The 14,758-nt window shown below is 37.5% G+C and overlaps 1 protein-coding gene across 2 annotated transcripts; it reads right to left on the bottom strand.

Annotated features, from left to right (window-relative positions):
• Window positions 1–262: 262 nt before the first annotated feature.
• On the bottom strand, window positions 263–12,326 carry LOC106090550 (probable chitinase 2). Of its 2 annotated transcripts, none has more exons than XM_013256795.2 (5): window positions 12,089–12,326; window positions 3,394–3,490; window positions 2,993–3,157; window positions 2,427–2,935; window positions 263–1,136 (listed from the first exon to the last, which is right to left on the bottom strand). In XM_013256795.2, exons 2-5 carry the CDS (start codon window positions 3,488–3,490, stop codon window positions 411–413), a joined length of 1,497 nt encoding a protein of 498 aa, XP_013112249.1. In that variant the 5' UTR covers window positions 12,089–12,326; the 3' UTR covers window positions 263–410. The 2 variants fall into 2 exon arrangements, with proteins under 2 accessions (XP_013112249.1, XP_013112241.1); XM_013256787.2 differs by lacking the exon at window positions 12,089–12,326 and adding an exon at window positions 11,482–11,793.
• Window positions 12,327–14,758: the final 2,432 nt, after the last annotated feature.

The following is a 14,758-nucleotide window of genomic DNA, read 5'->3' as shown; positions in this document are numbered from 1 at the left end:
GAAGTCGTTCGCGGACTTTTGCTTGCAATTTTTTTTAAAGAGTGTAAAATGGCTTTTGCTCTCCTGCAAATTTTTACTGGAAAAGTACCCGAACAGACCTAAAATAAACGAGAAAATCCGCCTATGGTGTAAATAAATACCACAAATCTAGAATCATTTCATCAACCGTATCTGTGCTTTTTCCCACAAAACAAATGCTACTAGGGTCCTTTAATACTAAACTATTTATACATTTTATTAGAATTTCATTTCTAATCCGAATTTTTTAAAAACTATCTTAAACTGATGACATATTAGAGCAAAAAATTTCATTAATTTCAATCACTTATTAACAATGAAATGATTTTAAATGAGATTGAAAAGTCCAAAGCAAATGATAACCAAGTTTTACAGGAAGGCAAAACATTTACTTAGAAAAATCTATCGATAGCAACAAGTAACAAAAGAACAGTGAAAAGTGAATTGTGAATGCATCGGAGTGCCGTATTACTTTCACCCTTACGATCTTCCACAGAGCCGTGGGGTATCTCGTTGTCTTCCACATGATGGTCATCATGATCTTCCATCTCCTCGGGATGGTGATGTTTATTCTTGATCTCCTCAATGGCTAGCGGCATAGCTTCATTGATGGTCCTCAGCAAAGGGTAATTGTTGTGTAACCTGCTGGGAAGACGCAGACCGGAATGTTTCAAATGCCTGTAATCTTCGTAGATGTCTTCTTCAATTTCACATTCACCCAGAAAGTCATCGGTGTCAATAGACCAAATCATAATGCCAGCCAATTTACGATCCATGGCGAATTTCACCTTGTTAGCTATGGAGCGGGAGTTGTCAAAGGTAACAGCCTGTACAAGACCCGTGAAGACATCCTTTTCGGAACGGGCCAGTACTTGAGATGTTTCCGGATCCCACAAAGTCGTCCAGCCAGAAGTTTTGTTCTTCAAAATCTGGCAAATTTCATTGTACCCCAAGAAGCCATCTTCACGCGTATAAGGCCCCTGAAAGGCAGTGCCATCAGTTTCATCATCAATATTTCCATCATAGGGAGTTTTGAATGTTCGCCCATAAAATGGTACACCCAAAACGATTTTCTCTGCCGGTGCCCCCAATTTCAATAGATAATCTATGGTATATTGCTGCAAAGAACGAGAGAAAACAGTAGAGAAATAAAATATATTATTAACAAGTAAAAAAATGCGTTTGGCCGGGCGTAAACCTATAAAAATGAAAGGCTTTTAAGAGGTCAAATCGGAAAATGAATTTATATTGGGGCTATATCTACCTATGAAACTAGCGGGAGTGTATTTGGTTGGTCCGTTGGTGATCGCTTTACATGAGAGCAAAAAATTTATTGTAGATATTCAAGAAGTCAAATAGGGGGTCGTTTATTTATGGACTATCACGGCGGAACTTAGTATGGGTGTTGGGAGGCATAAACGGATCTCTCAAACTAAATTTCGGTCAAATCGAACAAAAATTGTGCCTTCTAGGGACTAACGAAGTGAAATCGGGGAATAGATTTATATGACGGCTATATCTATTTATGGGCCTATCTGGCCGAGATTTAGTGTTGGTGTAGGAGTATATAAATGTTCTTCATATGCCAAATCGCTGTAAGCAAATGTGAAGCGATATGGCTCAATTCCCATCCCCAACGACCTACATCAATCAGAAGTATCTGTACAAAATTTCAAGCGGATATTTTCATTCGTTTGACCACCATTGTAGTTTCGATAGACGGACGGACACAACTGGATAGATAAAGAACGTCCAACCTAGGGTGGTGGGTATAAAAATAACGCCCTTATATGCAAGCCTTTATCCTCATTATTTGCATATACTCAAAACCCCCTCAGGAGGTCATCGTAGCGCAGAGGTTAGCATGTCCGCATATGGCCCTGAACGCCTGGGTTCGAATACTGGCGAGACCATCAGAAAACATTTTCAGCGGTGGCTTTCCCCTCCTAATGCTGGCAACATTTGTGAGGTAATATGCCACGTAAAACTTCTCTCCGAAGAGGTGTCGCACTGCGGCACGCCGTTCGGACTCGGCTATAAAAAGGAGCCTCTTACCATTGAGCTTAAACTTGAATCGGACTGCACTCATTGATAGGTGATTTCCAATTTCACTCCAAAAACCTCTAGTCCCGTAATTGGTTTTTGTTTAGTTGCTACACCCTTATAAGTGTGAATCAACCGATATTGGAGCCATATCCGAATCGTAACCTATCCATTTACTAGGGTTATTCAGATGGGGGAAAAAACGATCCATACCAAATTTTGCTCAGTTTGTGGGAAAACTGTATTTAAAAAAGTGAATCGTGTCTGAACCGATTTTAATGGAATTTAGCAGAGGTGTTCATATGGGGTTATTAAACAATTCGTACCAAATTAAACCAAAGATTTAATTATACCCAAAAACTTACCACACTCAGGACATCTCCATTTGGGGCGGTTAATGGGGCATTATAGCCAATTTTACGATCCCAACTTCCATGGTAATCATAACACATGATATGTAGAAAGTCCAAATATCTCGATATCTGTCGCACATCGTAGGCCATGTCGATAACATTCTTGGCAGCCCCTATGGCCGATGTCAGTAACAAATTGTGAGGATTGAATTGTTCGCGCAGTTCCTTGCAAAGCAGAACAAAGTTCTCGCGATCAAGAATCGGATTGCCATCACGTTGTGTGGGGTACTCCCAATCCAAGTCGAGACCATCGAAATTGTACTTTCTAATAAAAGAAGTGACTTGTTTAACAAACTTCCCCCGGGCAATTGGATCAGCAGCCAATCTCGAGTAATTCTTGGAACCCTCATTCCAGCCACCAATGGCCAAACTGACCTTTAAATGGGGATGGGTGCGTTTGAGACCAGTCAAGCGTTCGTAGCCGGCTTTTCCATAATCTTCTTTGAGGTCCTGCCAAGGATCTGAAAAAAACATCAATTTTTAATGGTCTCATTGGTTGTAAGCAAACCCTTCCATACCCAATGACTTGATGGCAGATTGATCAGGATCCAATCCCGCAAAAGCATAAACCGCATGTGTACATAGACTGGCATCGAAATTGTCTATGGAATAAGCACCATGTCCTGGCCGATAAACTGCCCAAGTTGATATGTAACACACCACCACTTTGCCATGCGTAGGTCCTACAATGAAAATGTATTACTCACACACGTATCGATTAATGATATTCAATCTTGTTGTTTCTTTTGTGACATTGAAAGGTCGGGAGACATTTGCATGTCTTCCTTTGTCCCCATGCGATAAGAAACACCCTTTCTCATATTCCAAACACTGTTGTTATTGCTTGTTTTTTTTTCTGTTTTTTTTTTTGGTTTGCTTTACTTGTTGTATTAATTTCATCTTCTTCATTGATATTTACCGGTTTTTGCCATAGTCTCCATAATTATACCAACAGAGGAAACCACTAAAAGTACAAAGAACAACCTGTTTCCTGTGCAGATGTGTTGCCAGGTCATCTGTAAAAAAGAATGCATGTGAAATATTAGTTAAAAAAACACCAATTGGAAGAACCTTTCAAAGGTGATATTGGAATTTTTCAAATCTCAAGGAGTAATAAAAACAAGTAAAAGCGCGTTAAGTTTGGCATAATCTTATATACCCTCCAACATAGGGAGGGAACATAGGCTATATAATTTTTTGATATCGGGATGGGGGCGGAACCTCCCCCTAGCCACAAAAGTACTACCCAAAAATAAAAGTGGACCGATCGAGATAATATGGGATTCAAATGAAAGGTATTTAAGAGAAGAGTACGTATTTCGTAATAAAAGTTGGGTCCAAGAACCTGGGGGCCACCCCAGTCCCAAAACCCCTTAAAATAGTTTTATTTGACGATCATGACAATGAAAGGTATTCGGGAGTAGATTACAAATATGGTCAGGAAGTAGGAATAGGCTTTATAATTTATTGATAACGGAAGGGGGCGGACCCTCCACGGTTACCAAAAAAACACCACCCAAAATCTAAAGTGTACCGATAAGGACAATATGGGTATCAAATGAAAAGTATGCAGGAGTAGATAACGAATCTGGCATACAAATTCATGTCGAAGTATAGGGGGTCACCCCACCCCCAAAAAAAACGCCCAAAATGGGCACATTAACCAATCACGAATATATGGCACTCGGTTTGTTAGTTCTGTATAGACTGAAAAGCGGCAGAACCGATTTTCTCGAAATTTTCACATATTTTGTGGGTTGGTCTGGAAGGAAACATAGGCTATATATTTTTTCGGTATCGGAAGGGGGACGGACCCTCCCCCTTATGCCAAAACACAAACCAAAATCAAAAGTGAACCGATCGGGACAATATAGGTATCAAATGAAAAGGTATTGGAGAGTAGAACACGAATATGGGACTCAAATGAAAGGTATTCGGGAGTAGATTTCGAATCTGGCATACAAAATCAGATCAAAGTATAGGGGGTCACGCCAACCCCCAAAAACGCCATTAGACCCATTATAACTATATGATACATGGCTGAACCGATTTTCTTAAAATTTTCATAGATTGTGTACTTTTGCCTGGGAGGAAACATAGGCTGTATAGTTTTTAGATATCGGGTGGAGGCGGACCCTCCCCCTTACCCCAAAATCGCCACCCATATCCGAAAGTGGTCCGATGGGCACTATAAAAGAATCAAATGAAAGATATTGGAGATCAGAAAACGAATATAGTATTAAAATTTGGTTGCAAGTACCCAGCGGTCCCCCCTCCCCCCAACCCCAAAACTTCTCCAAACAGATATATTCGTGTCAATTCATGTCAATATGGGACTCAAATGAAAAGTATTAAGCAATAGATTACAAATATGGCATAAAACATAAATTCCAAGCCGACAATGGCAATATGGGACTCAAATGAAAGGTATTAGGGAGTATATTACGAATATGACATTAAAATTTGCGCTCAAATCTATGTGGCGCTTTTCCTCCTAAAGATACGTTAAATGGGTTATTTGACCCATTATGACAATATGGGACTCAAATGAAAGGTATTTGAAAGTAGAAAACGAATTTGATATCCAATTTTGGAGCCAAGAGTTTTAGGGTATGCCTAAAAAGTCAAATCTGAAGATCGGTTTATATGGGAGCTATATCAGATTATAGACCGTTTTGTACCATACTTAAAAAAAAACACCTCATGCTAAATTTCAGACAAATCGTATGAGAATTGCGCCCCCTAGAGTCTCAAGAAGTCAAGATCTGAGATCGGTTCGGCAGCTTTATCAAACCATGGGCCCGTATGGCCCATTTACAATACCAACCGACCTACACAAAATTTCAAGCGCCTAGAATTACTCGTTCGAAAGTTAGCAAGCTTTTCGACAGACAGACGCACGGACATGACTAAATCGACTCAGAATGTCAAGACGATCAAGAATATACACATATATACTATTTTGGGTCTCAGATAAATATCTCAATGTATTACAAACGGAATGACGAAATTAGTATACCCTCATTCTATGGTGGAGGGTATAAAAATTGCGTTTACTTTGTATACTTTGATATAAATAGGCTTAAATAATTTTGAAAAATATTTTGGGTATACCTATTTCAGATATCAACATATACAGTGGCTCACATGAGCATTCGTCATCCTGTTTTCTTCAAATATATTAGACTAGCTGGACCGGGCCCGCTCCGCTGCGCCTTATTTTACTTTATATGGAACAAAATTTTCCTTGGAATATTTATTTTCGACAATGAAAGAGCTTTAAGTGATATACCATGCTACGAAAATAGTTTAACGCTTGACAAACAGTTTAAGAATATATGTGCTTTTATCTGAATCCCATATGATCTTTGTTGGTCTACGAATTTAAGTTTGAATGTAAGGTGTACTCCATTCTTAAAATGCTTTATTTCAGTCCGATATTCTCATGATGTCTGATTTAGGGGTGTTTCCGGGGTGAAAAAATATCTGCATCGTACTATTCTCTCAAATACCATTTATTTAAACCCCATATTGCCATTGGTTTAAGGGGAGTTTACAGCATGAGGCGTCCCCCAAACACATGGTCCCAAAATTGTTTGGGACAAAAATCAAATTCGTTTTCTAATCTCAAATACCTTTCATTTGAGGCACATATTGGCATGGTCGAAAAATGTTTACCATCTGGGGGGTGTTTTGGGGAAGGGGTGATGCCTTAAATCCATGGTCCTACATTTAAATATCAAATTTGTATTCTACTCCCAAATACCTTTATTTAAGCCCCATATTGCGATGGTCAGTAAAAAATAGCTGTTTGTGGGGTATTTTGGGAAAGGGGTAGACCCCCAGAAAATTGGTCCCGAAAGTGGGTACCAATTCTTGCTCTACCCCCAATTCCTTTCATTTAATCCCCACATTGACTTGGTCGGTAAATATGCCCGATTGAAGGGTGTTTTGGGGAGTGGGGTGGTCCCCCAATCACTAAGCCCTGAAAATATATCAGCAACGTGCTCTATTCTCATATATTTGAACCCCATATTGCCTTTGGTCTCAAAATTTGATATCAAATTCGTTTTCTAATCTCAAATGCCATTCACTTAAACGCCTTATTGCCAGCAAATATGGTCGGTTTGGGATATGGGCCCTAAAAACTATGAATATCGAGCTCCACTGTCTTGAAGACCCAAATTGTCTTGGTGAGCAAATACGTCCTACTTGGTGTTGTTATGGTGGTGGGACGTTCCCTAGACAGTTGCTCCCGAAGGTTGATGTCAGATCAATGGTCTACCCCCAAATACCTTTCATTTGAGCTCCGCAAACATCAACGGTTTGGGAGGTGTTTCGGGGGATGGGGCGGCCGTTTAGTGACTTGGCTTTGAAAATATATGAAAATATAAAATATATATCAGTTTCGTGACCATATTGCTATGGTCGTAAATCTTTTTGGGAGGTGTTTTGGGGAAGAGGTGGACCCCCTGAAACTTTGTCCCACATTTGGATATCAGATTCGTATTTTACTCGCACATACCTTTCATTTGAGTCCCATATTGACATGGTCGGTAAATATGTCCGATTTAGGGGGGTTTTGGGGGTTGGGGAGGTCCCCCAAACACTTGGTCCGACAATTGGATATCAGATACGATTTATAATCTTAATTACTTTTAATTGGAGTCCCATATTATCGTGATTGGTGTATATATATATTTGGTAGGTTTTACGGTGGGGCGACCCCCCCTAGGTATCCCATACTATGTGCAAAATTTCAGGCAAATCGGACGAGAATTGCGCCCTCTAGAAGCTCAAGAAGTCAAGTTCCAAAATCGGTTTGCTTGACAGCTATACCAGATTATGAACCGATTTGAACCATATTTAGCGCAGCTATTGGAAGTGATACCAAAACACTACGCGCAAAATTTCAGTCAAATCGGACGAGAATTGCGCCCTCTAGAGGCTCAAGAAGTCAAGACCCAATATAGGTTTATATGGCAGCTTTATCCAAACAATGACCGATTTGAACCATACTTCGCGCAGCTGTTGGAAGTGATACCTAAACACAACGTGCAAAATTTCAGTCAAATCGGACGAGAATTGCTCCCTCTAGAGGCTCAAGAAGTCAAGACTTTTGGCCCATTTACAATCCCAACCGATCTACACTAACAAAAAGTATTTGCCATATAAAAATTTCAAGCGGTTAGCTTTACTCCTTCGAAAGTTAGCGTGCTTTCGACAGACAGACGGACGGACATGACTAGATCGACTTAAAATGACATGACGATCAAGAAAATATATACTTTATGGGGTCTCAGGCGCATATCTCGAGGTGTTACAAACAGAATGACAAAATTAGTATACCCCCTAACTATGGTGTAGGGTATAAAAAATAATAATACAGTGAAAAGTGATTTTCATGTGTTAGTTTCATTTGTATCACACTATGAGTGCAACTTTGACAATAACAAAATTTGATATGAGACAAGACAAAAACATGTAGTGTGATGGCACCTTTAGTAGATAGATGTGCTACTTTAAAATTCTAATAAAACCAATTACAAAATTATTTCAAACAACACTGTTTACTTTGTCAGTCCTCTTTTACAAATCTTTGTTTCACTGGGCAAACAGAAAGTTTAAACAATGCGGTCAATTGACAATAGGGTCTGTTGCTTAATGACTTATTTATTCAAAATTCAAACAGTGCAATTGTTCAGCAATTAGCGACTATTTAACCTAAACATACCCCCAAAGATGCCTATTAAATTGAACAAAGCTCTTTGCGCTTTAGGAAAAACAACGACATGGAACAATGGACATGGCTATTTTAGCTGCTAAAAGAAAACATCCCCACTTAGAATTGTTTGCAATGGGCCAATGTGAAAATTGTGCGTGTAAACAAGGCAACCCATTTAAAAAATCTGCCCTGTTCATCATTTATGTGTGCTACTCATTATCCAAATAATTTAAATTGAATGTAAGAAAGTAAAAACTAATCTGAATGAAAGCTACCGAAAAAGAAAACGGATGTTGCCAAAGCTAAAGATACTCCCACAAAAAACACAATTCGGTTTTTTCAACAGTGTTAGTGCGTCCATCATTGTATCAATGCCTGTTTCTACTCCCTAAGCCTAAGAAGAAAAATTGTCATCACCCATTGTTAAGTATACCGATCAGCTAAGAATTACTTCCTGATATGCATGTGCCACCGTGGCGTAGAGATTAGCATATCCGCCTATGACGCCTGGGTTCAAATTCCAGCGTTAACATTACAAAATTTTTCAGCGGTGCTTATTCCCTTACTAATGCTATTTAGTATTTAGAATGTCTGTGTTTGAAATCAAGATAGAGGTCTCATTAGTTGTCCGATTACGATAAAATTTTGAACATGTCACGTTTTTCGCCCCAGGAACGAAAGAGAAAAAATTGAATTGCACAATTCATAAAGGAACACAGAAAAAGTATTGACTTAAATTTTACCAATCAAACATGATATTGACACAGGCGTATTTATCAGGTGGGAGCATCAACCCAGCTGATATGATATGTCAATTCATTTTTGAATTCGCCTTACAAAAATAAAACTTCAACATAAATATTTTTTAAATTGATTTTTGTGTTTACTGCTGTTATGATTCTTAAACTTAGAATATATATGTTTTGACTTCACTCAAGGACCTTAGGTCCCTTGTGTCGCCCCTAAAAAGATTAAAAAAAGCGTCGAAGAACTCAGATAAGTCAATCATTTGAATGAAGAAGCCAACATGCATGACAAAACGGCGGCCAGGGGGACAGGAGAGTTCCCTCTAATCTGTCATTTAAAGCTATAATTGTCAAGATTGGCTAAAGGACTATGTGCATGGAGATAATTTAGACATATTATAATAGGTGTAATGCCTAAATTATCTCCATGTGGATCAAAACTTCAATATTATACGCGAATTGCTAAGGTTGGTATCTATTACGATTTATTTCAATATAAAAATATTTTCCTCATTTTACACTTTATAGAGACGGCGCCGAAAATTGTGTCACTTTGCTGATATTCCATATTTCTGGAAAGTTTGTTGTTTTTTTTCGTCATCTACATAATGCCGACGTAACAATGTACACAGAAAAAACTATCACAAAAATGCTTTCGATTAAAGATTTAATTTAAAAAAAAAAAATAATTGAATCAATCATTTTTTAATTGAATCCAGATTTATTTTTCAATTATGATCGTCTGATCTGAATTTTTTTTATTGATTGTTATTGAAATGTTTGTCATTTTCAACTAAAAATTTAATTGATTCAATCATTTTTTTAATTAAATCTGAACTTTTTTCAAATACGATCGTGATTGAAATTTTTCTATTGAAAAATTAATTGATTCAATCATTTATTAATTGAATCTTAAAAAAAAAATCGTATAAAATGTGATTTAAAATTGTATCTTTTTAAATTAAACAATAACGGCGTAGAACACTAGCTTCTTTTTCTTTTTGCCACCCGATTCGTTCCCCAAGTTAGTGAAAACACCTGTTTTCCCTCTATAAAATCAGCTCTTCTCAATTCAACAAGAATTACGATACAAATAACTAAATACGATCAACATATAATCCTAACATTGTGACAAATTTACCGACCAATACTTTTGTGAGCAAGATTTTTAGTTAGTTCGCTTCTTTACATACGTCTTTACGCATCTCTAAAAAATCTTATATATAAAAAACAATTTGTGTGTTGTTTATAGGTTTGTTTGAAATTTTTTTCTTGAAATTTTCACCGATGGTGCATAATGATACCGTGGTGAAAATAGGGTACTAAATTTTTTGATACCTGAGCGTCCGCCCCCCTTGCCCTAATTTTCAGAAACGCCAGATCTCGGGGATGAGTGGTGCGATTTAAGCGAAATGTTGTGTGCTCTCTTATAGCAACCTACAAACAAAAATTTAGTATCCAAATTTCGAATGGTGTTTAGGTATCACTTCCAACAGCTGCGCGAAGTATGGTTCAAATCGGTCATTGTTTTGATAAAGCTGCCATATAAACCGATATTGGGTCTTGGCGTCTTGAGCCTCTAGAGATCAAGAAGTCGAGTTGGGAATTAGCTTTATATGGGATTTATATTTACATAGGCCGATTTTGGCAATTTACAAAATTAAAAGATATTTGCTTTATTCGTTAAGACGCTATTGTGATTTGCATTTGGCGGGCGGACAGAGGGATGGACTGCCATGGCTAGATCGATTCAGAACGTCAAACTTATCAAGAATGAAACCTACATAAGAATCAAGAAATCGGTGCATTAGCTTTATTCAAATAGGGACCGATTTTAAACGGATACAGTAAAAAGTTTCAAATATCAGCAAAGTTGGGTTCTTAGGATTCATGATTTAGGTATTTTGCAGGAGATCGATTTATTTGGTCCTAATACAAATATATATGTATATCGGTATATTCCGTTATTGCCCATATGAACCTCCATATGAGCAAGGAATCTGTTTTTATTATTTACTACTAACTGCTCTCATGACTCATTTAGTATTAAACTTGAGCAAACTATTTCTGCGAAGATTATTAATTAGGTCGAACAAAACCACTTGCCATCGCATCCAAGTTCCAGACATTCTGATGTTTACTTTAAACGATTTACTATCACTTTTAGGAGCTTGTTTCATTCGATTTTTTTATTGGAGAATGTCGTTTTTTTTTGTAATTAAATATGCCAATCACGAAATTCCATTGAAAGACCAGAACTTTTCAAAGCTAGCGTCTCTTGTAGTTAAACTTCCAACCGAACAGAAGCTTGAGTGCAGAGTTAATTGAAATGCACAGAAAAGTAACCACACCTCAATCAAAATTACAGTCACACGAAAAGCCAACGAAATGTCTAAAATGAAAGTTTCGTTTTGCCCACATATGTGTGAGGGAACTCTCGAAGGGAAAATGCCTGGAAGAATTCATTGCAGGCATAATGGTGTGATTTTCTTTTCTTGTCCACTCGATGAATGACTAAAACATTGATTATTCTTACGTTGTACGGCATCGTATCGGAATCTGGGTTTTTGCTGAAATTGTTAGGCACCAAGCTCCCTCTTCCTCGTCTTCACTTTGATAACAACAAAAACAAGTCGCGGATGCTAGCCAACCACAAGAGCCAGCCAGCCACTGAGAATTGAAGTAAGTAAGCCCCACTTGAAACAAAATTTCACACACAATGGCCAAGTGTAGCAAAGAAGCGTTGTTCGATGTTGTTCACAAAACCGGAATGAATTCAACTCATAAACAATTTTACTTTTTTCACATCTTTTCTGTGTTTGCTCTTAAATTAATGACTCGTTTTTTGGCTGGCAAAAATAGACGAAAGTCTAAAATGCAAACATTCGAGCCGCTAGCCATTCCAATATCTTAGACTTGCACTCCTTTTGCGTTTATTTGCTATACAACCCAAAAAACTTTCCGTTTCATCACTTTTTCTCTCCATTGAGGAATACACCACACATACGCACGCATACACATTACCACTGATATTGCGGAAGCCGTCTGTTTGCGCATGCGCAAATGATCTAATTTGTGACGCTGATATTGTTATTGGATTCACCGCCACTATTTGCACTTTTATTAATTCATTCGAAACTTACTTTTGAGGTAGATTTTTATTTATTTTTTTTTTATTCCACAAGACTGGGGAAACGATATATTTACTGAGCACTGAGCAATGACGACTAGGTTGTTGTTTTTCCAGCTTTTAATTTATGTGGCATTCATTAAAAAAAAACGCTCAATTTATGTTTTGTAGTACGCTATATGGTTTGACTTTGGCGCTCCAACCAAGTACCAAGTGTCACCGGCGCTCTTCAACCATAAACTGAAGTTGCCAGTATTGGCCATGCATTCGCCAAGCATAACCATGCGATTGATTTAAGCTCAAGGAAAAATCTCTGCTCATTTGTCAATTTCTTGCCGAATTCCAAAACTTTGGATATCCATTGGCAATAAGCGAAAGGGAACACAATATAAACTTGATCAATGTACAATTTATACTATTAAATAACAATTTAATTCACGCTATTAAAATTTAATTCGTTCAACGTGTGCCTTGTTTACCAATCGCTTGCCATGATACAAAAGAAAATGAAATTTGTGTATCGAAAATTATTAAAGCAAATAAACACCTTGTTTGACAAGTTTTTCATAGGTCAATACCACATTTAATCGGTCAAATATAGGTCTATATTTTCTGTGTAGCGAAAAACCACGGCCTCTGATGGGAATCGACAAACTCACGACCCCCGCTCTGGCAATGCGAGCACGCTATCAAGTCGGCTATTAGTTGGGATTAGTTGGGATTCCCCAAAAACGCAAGACCTAAGTGAAAATCCAATTTAAATCCGAATTTAAATCAATCCAATTTAAAAAAATCCAAGCCGGCTTGGCTTGAATACGCCTCCATCATCAAACAACAAAAGATATGGTGGTAGCCATAGTTGTCAGTTCGTGTCAGGTGGCTGTCTCTTTCATTGGCATGAGGCGAATTCTAGCCATCAAATGGCGCTGGCTGTCTACTATTCGCTAGTACGCACACCACACAACTAACAAAATCTACTATTTTGAGTACACAAGTCTGCTGAAAAAAACTTGCATGCTACTTTTTATGGTTGACTGTTACTTGTTTGATTACAATAGGCATTTTTTAGAAATTTTGTTGGAAGAGATAATTTCAGTTTGTGGAATATTACTGTAAAGAAGCTACCTGATTCATCCATTGGATACAATTCGAAATGTGGCTGAGCTAACTCGCATTTTTTGTGATTTGTATCTAGATTTAAAGAAAAAAAGTTATGGAAAGTATACTTTCTGTGGTGATTATAAACATCCACTGAGACACACATTTACATGCGTGTTCTATTTTTACTTCTAACATCCCCTTCATAATTAAGCAGCAGTTATTTTCAGCAAACAACAGACTTTTTAGCAGTAATCCTGCTATACTGAAATTACAGTACTACTGCTGTAATAGCAGAGCAGCAAAATTGACTACTAATATTCAGCAGACAGTGTTTGCAATTTTCAGCAAATTTTTTCTATGCGCGCTGTTCAGCTATCGGAATTTTTAAGAAAAATTTTAACAAAATATTATAATTTTTTTAAACATAATTACATGAAATGTTTTTTACCAACTAAATCCTATATTCATACTAGCTCAACCGTGCCCGCTCTGCCTTCGGAATTTTTAAGAAAAATTTTAACAAAATATTATAATTTTTTTAAACATAATTACATGAAATGTTTTTTACCAACTAAAACCTATATTCATACTAGCTCAACCGTGCCCGCTCTGCCTTTGAACATTTATTTTCGACAATTAAAGAGCTTTAAGTGAAATTCCATGCTACGAAAATAATATAAAATATAAGTGCCTTTATCTGAATCTCATATGATCTTTATTGGTCTACGAATTTAAGTTTGAATGTAAGGTGTTCTCCATTCTTAAAATTATTTATTTCAGCCCAATATTCTTATAATGTCTGATTTGGGGAGTGGGATGGTCTCCCAAAGACTTAGCACTGAAAATATATCACCATCGTGCTCCTCTCTCAAATATCATTAATTGCTATTGGCCTCATAATTGCATATCAAATTCGTTTTCTAATCTCAAATTTCTTTAATTTAAACCCTTATTGCAAAAAACAGCATATATGTCCGGTTTGTGGTATTGGCCCTATAAGCTATCAATATCCACACCCTTTAATACACAAATTATCATGGTGAGCAAATACGTCCTATTTGGGGGTTGTTATGAAGGTGGGACGTCCGCTTGGCAGTTGGTCCTGACTGTTGATATCAAATTCGTGGTCTACTCCCAAATACCTTTCATTTGAGCCCCATATTTCCATAGTAGGCAAACATGACAGGTTTGGGGGTGTTTTGGGTATGGCTGGTATTCAGTATCTTGGCCCTGAAAATATATATCAGATTTGTTCTAATTTAAAATACCTCTTATTTGAGCCCCATATTGCAATGGTCAGCAAATACGTCCTATATGGGTTGAGTTATGGAGGTCGGGGGCCCCATAGACACCCTTTCCCGAATAATGATATCAAATTCGTACTTTACTTCGAAAGACCTTTCATTTGAGCCCCATATTGCTATGGTCGCAAATTTGTCCTCTTTGGGGGTGTTTTGGGAAGGGCGGCCCCCCAAACATTTGGCTCTACATTGGTGTAACCGATTCGTATTCTACACTCAAATAACTTTTATTTAAGCCCCATATTGCCATGGTCAGTAAATAAGTCCTGTTTGGGGGGTAT

This window comes from Stomoxys calcitrans, chromosome 1, assembly GCF_963082655.1.
Source record: "Stomoxys calcitrans chromosome 1, idStoCalc2.1, whole genome shotgun sequence".
NCBI classification, from domain to species: domain Eukaryota; kingdom Metazoa; phylum Arthropoda; class Insecta; order Diptera; family Muscidae; genus Stomoxys; species Stomoxys calcitrans.
Note: the sequence above shows the minus strand (reverse complement) of the source record. Positions and strands in the feature narration are given on the sequence as shown.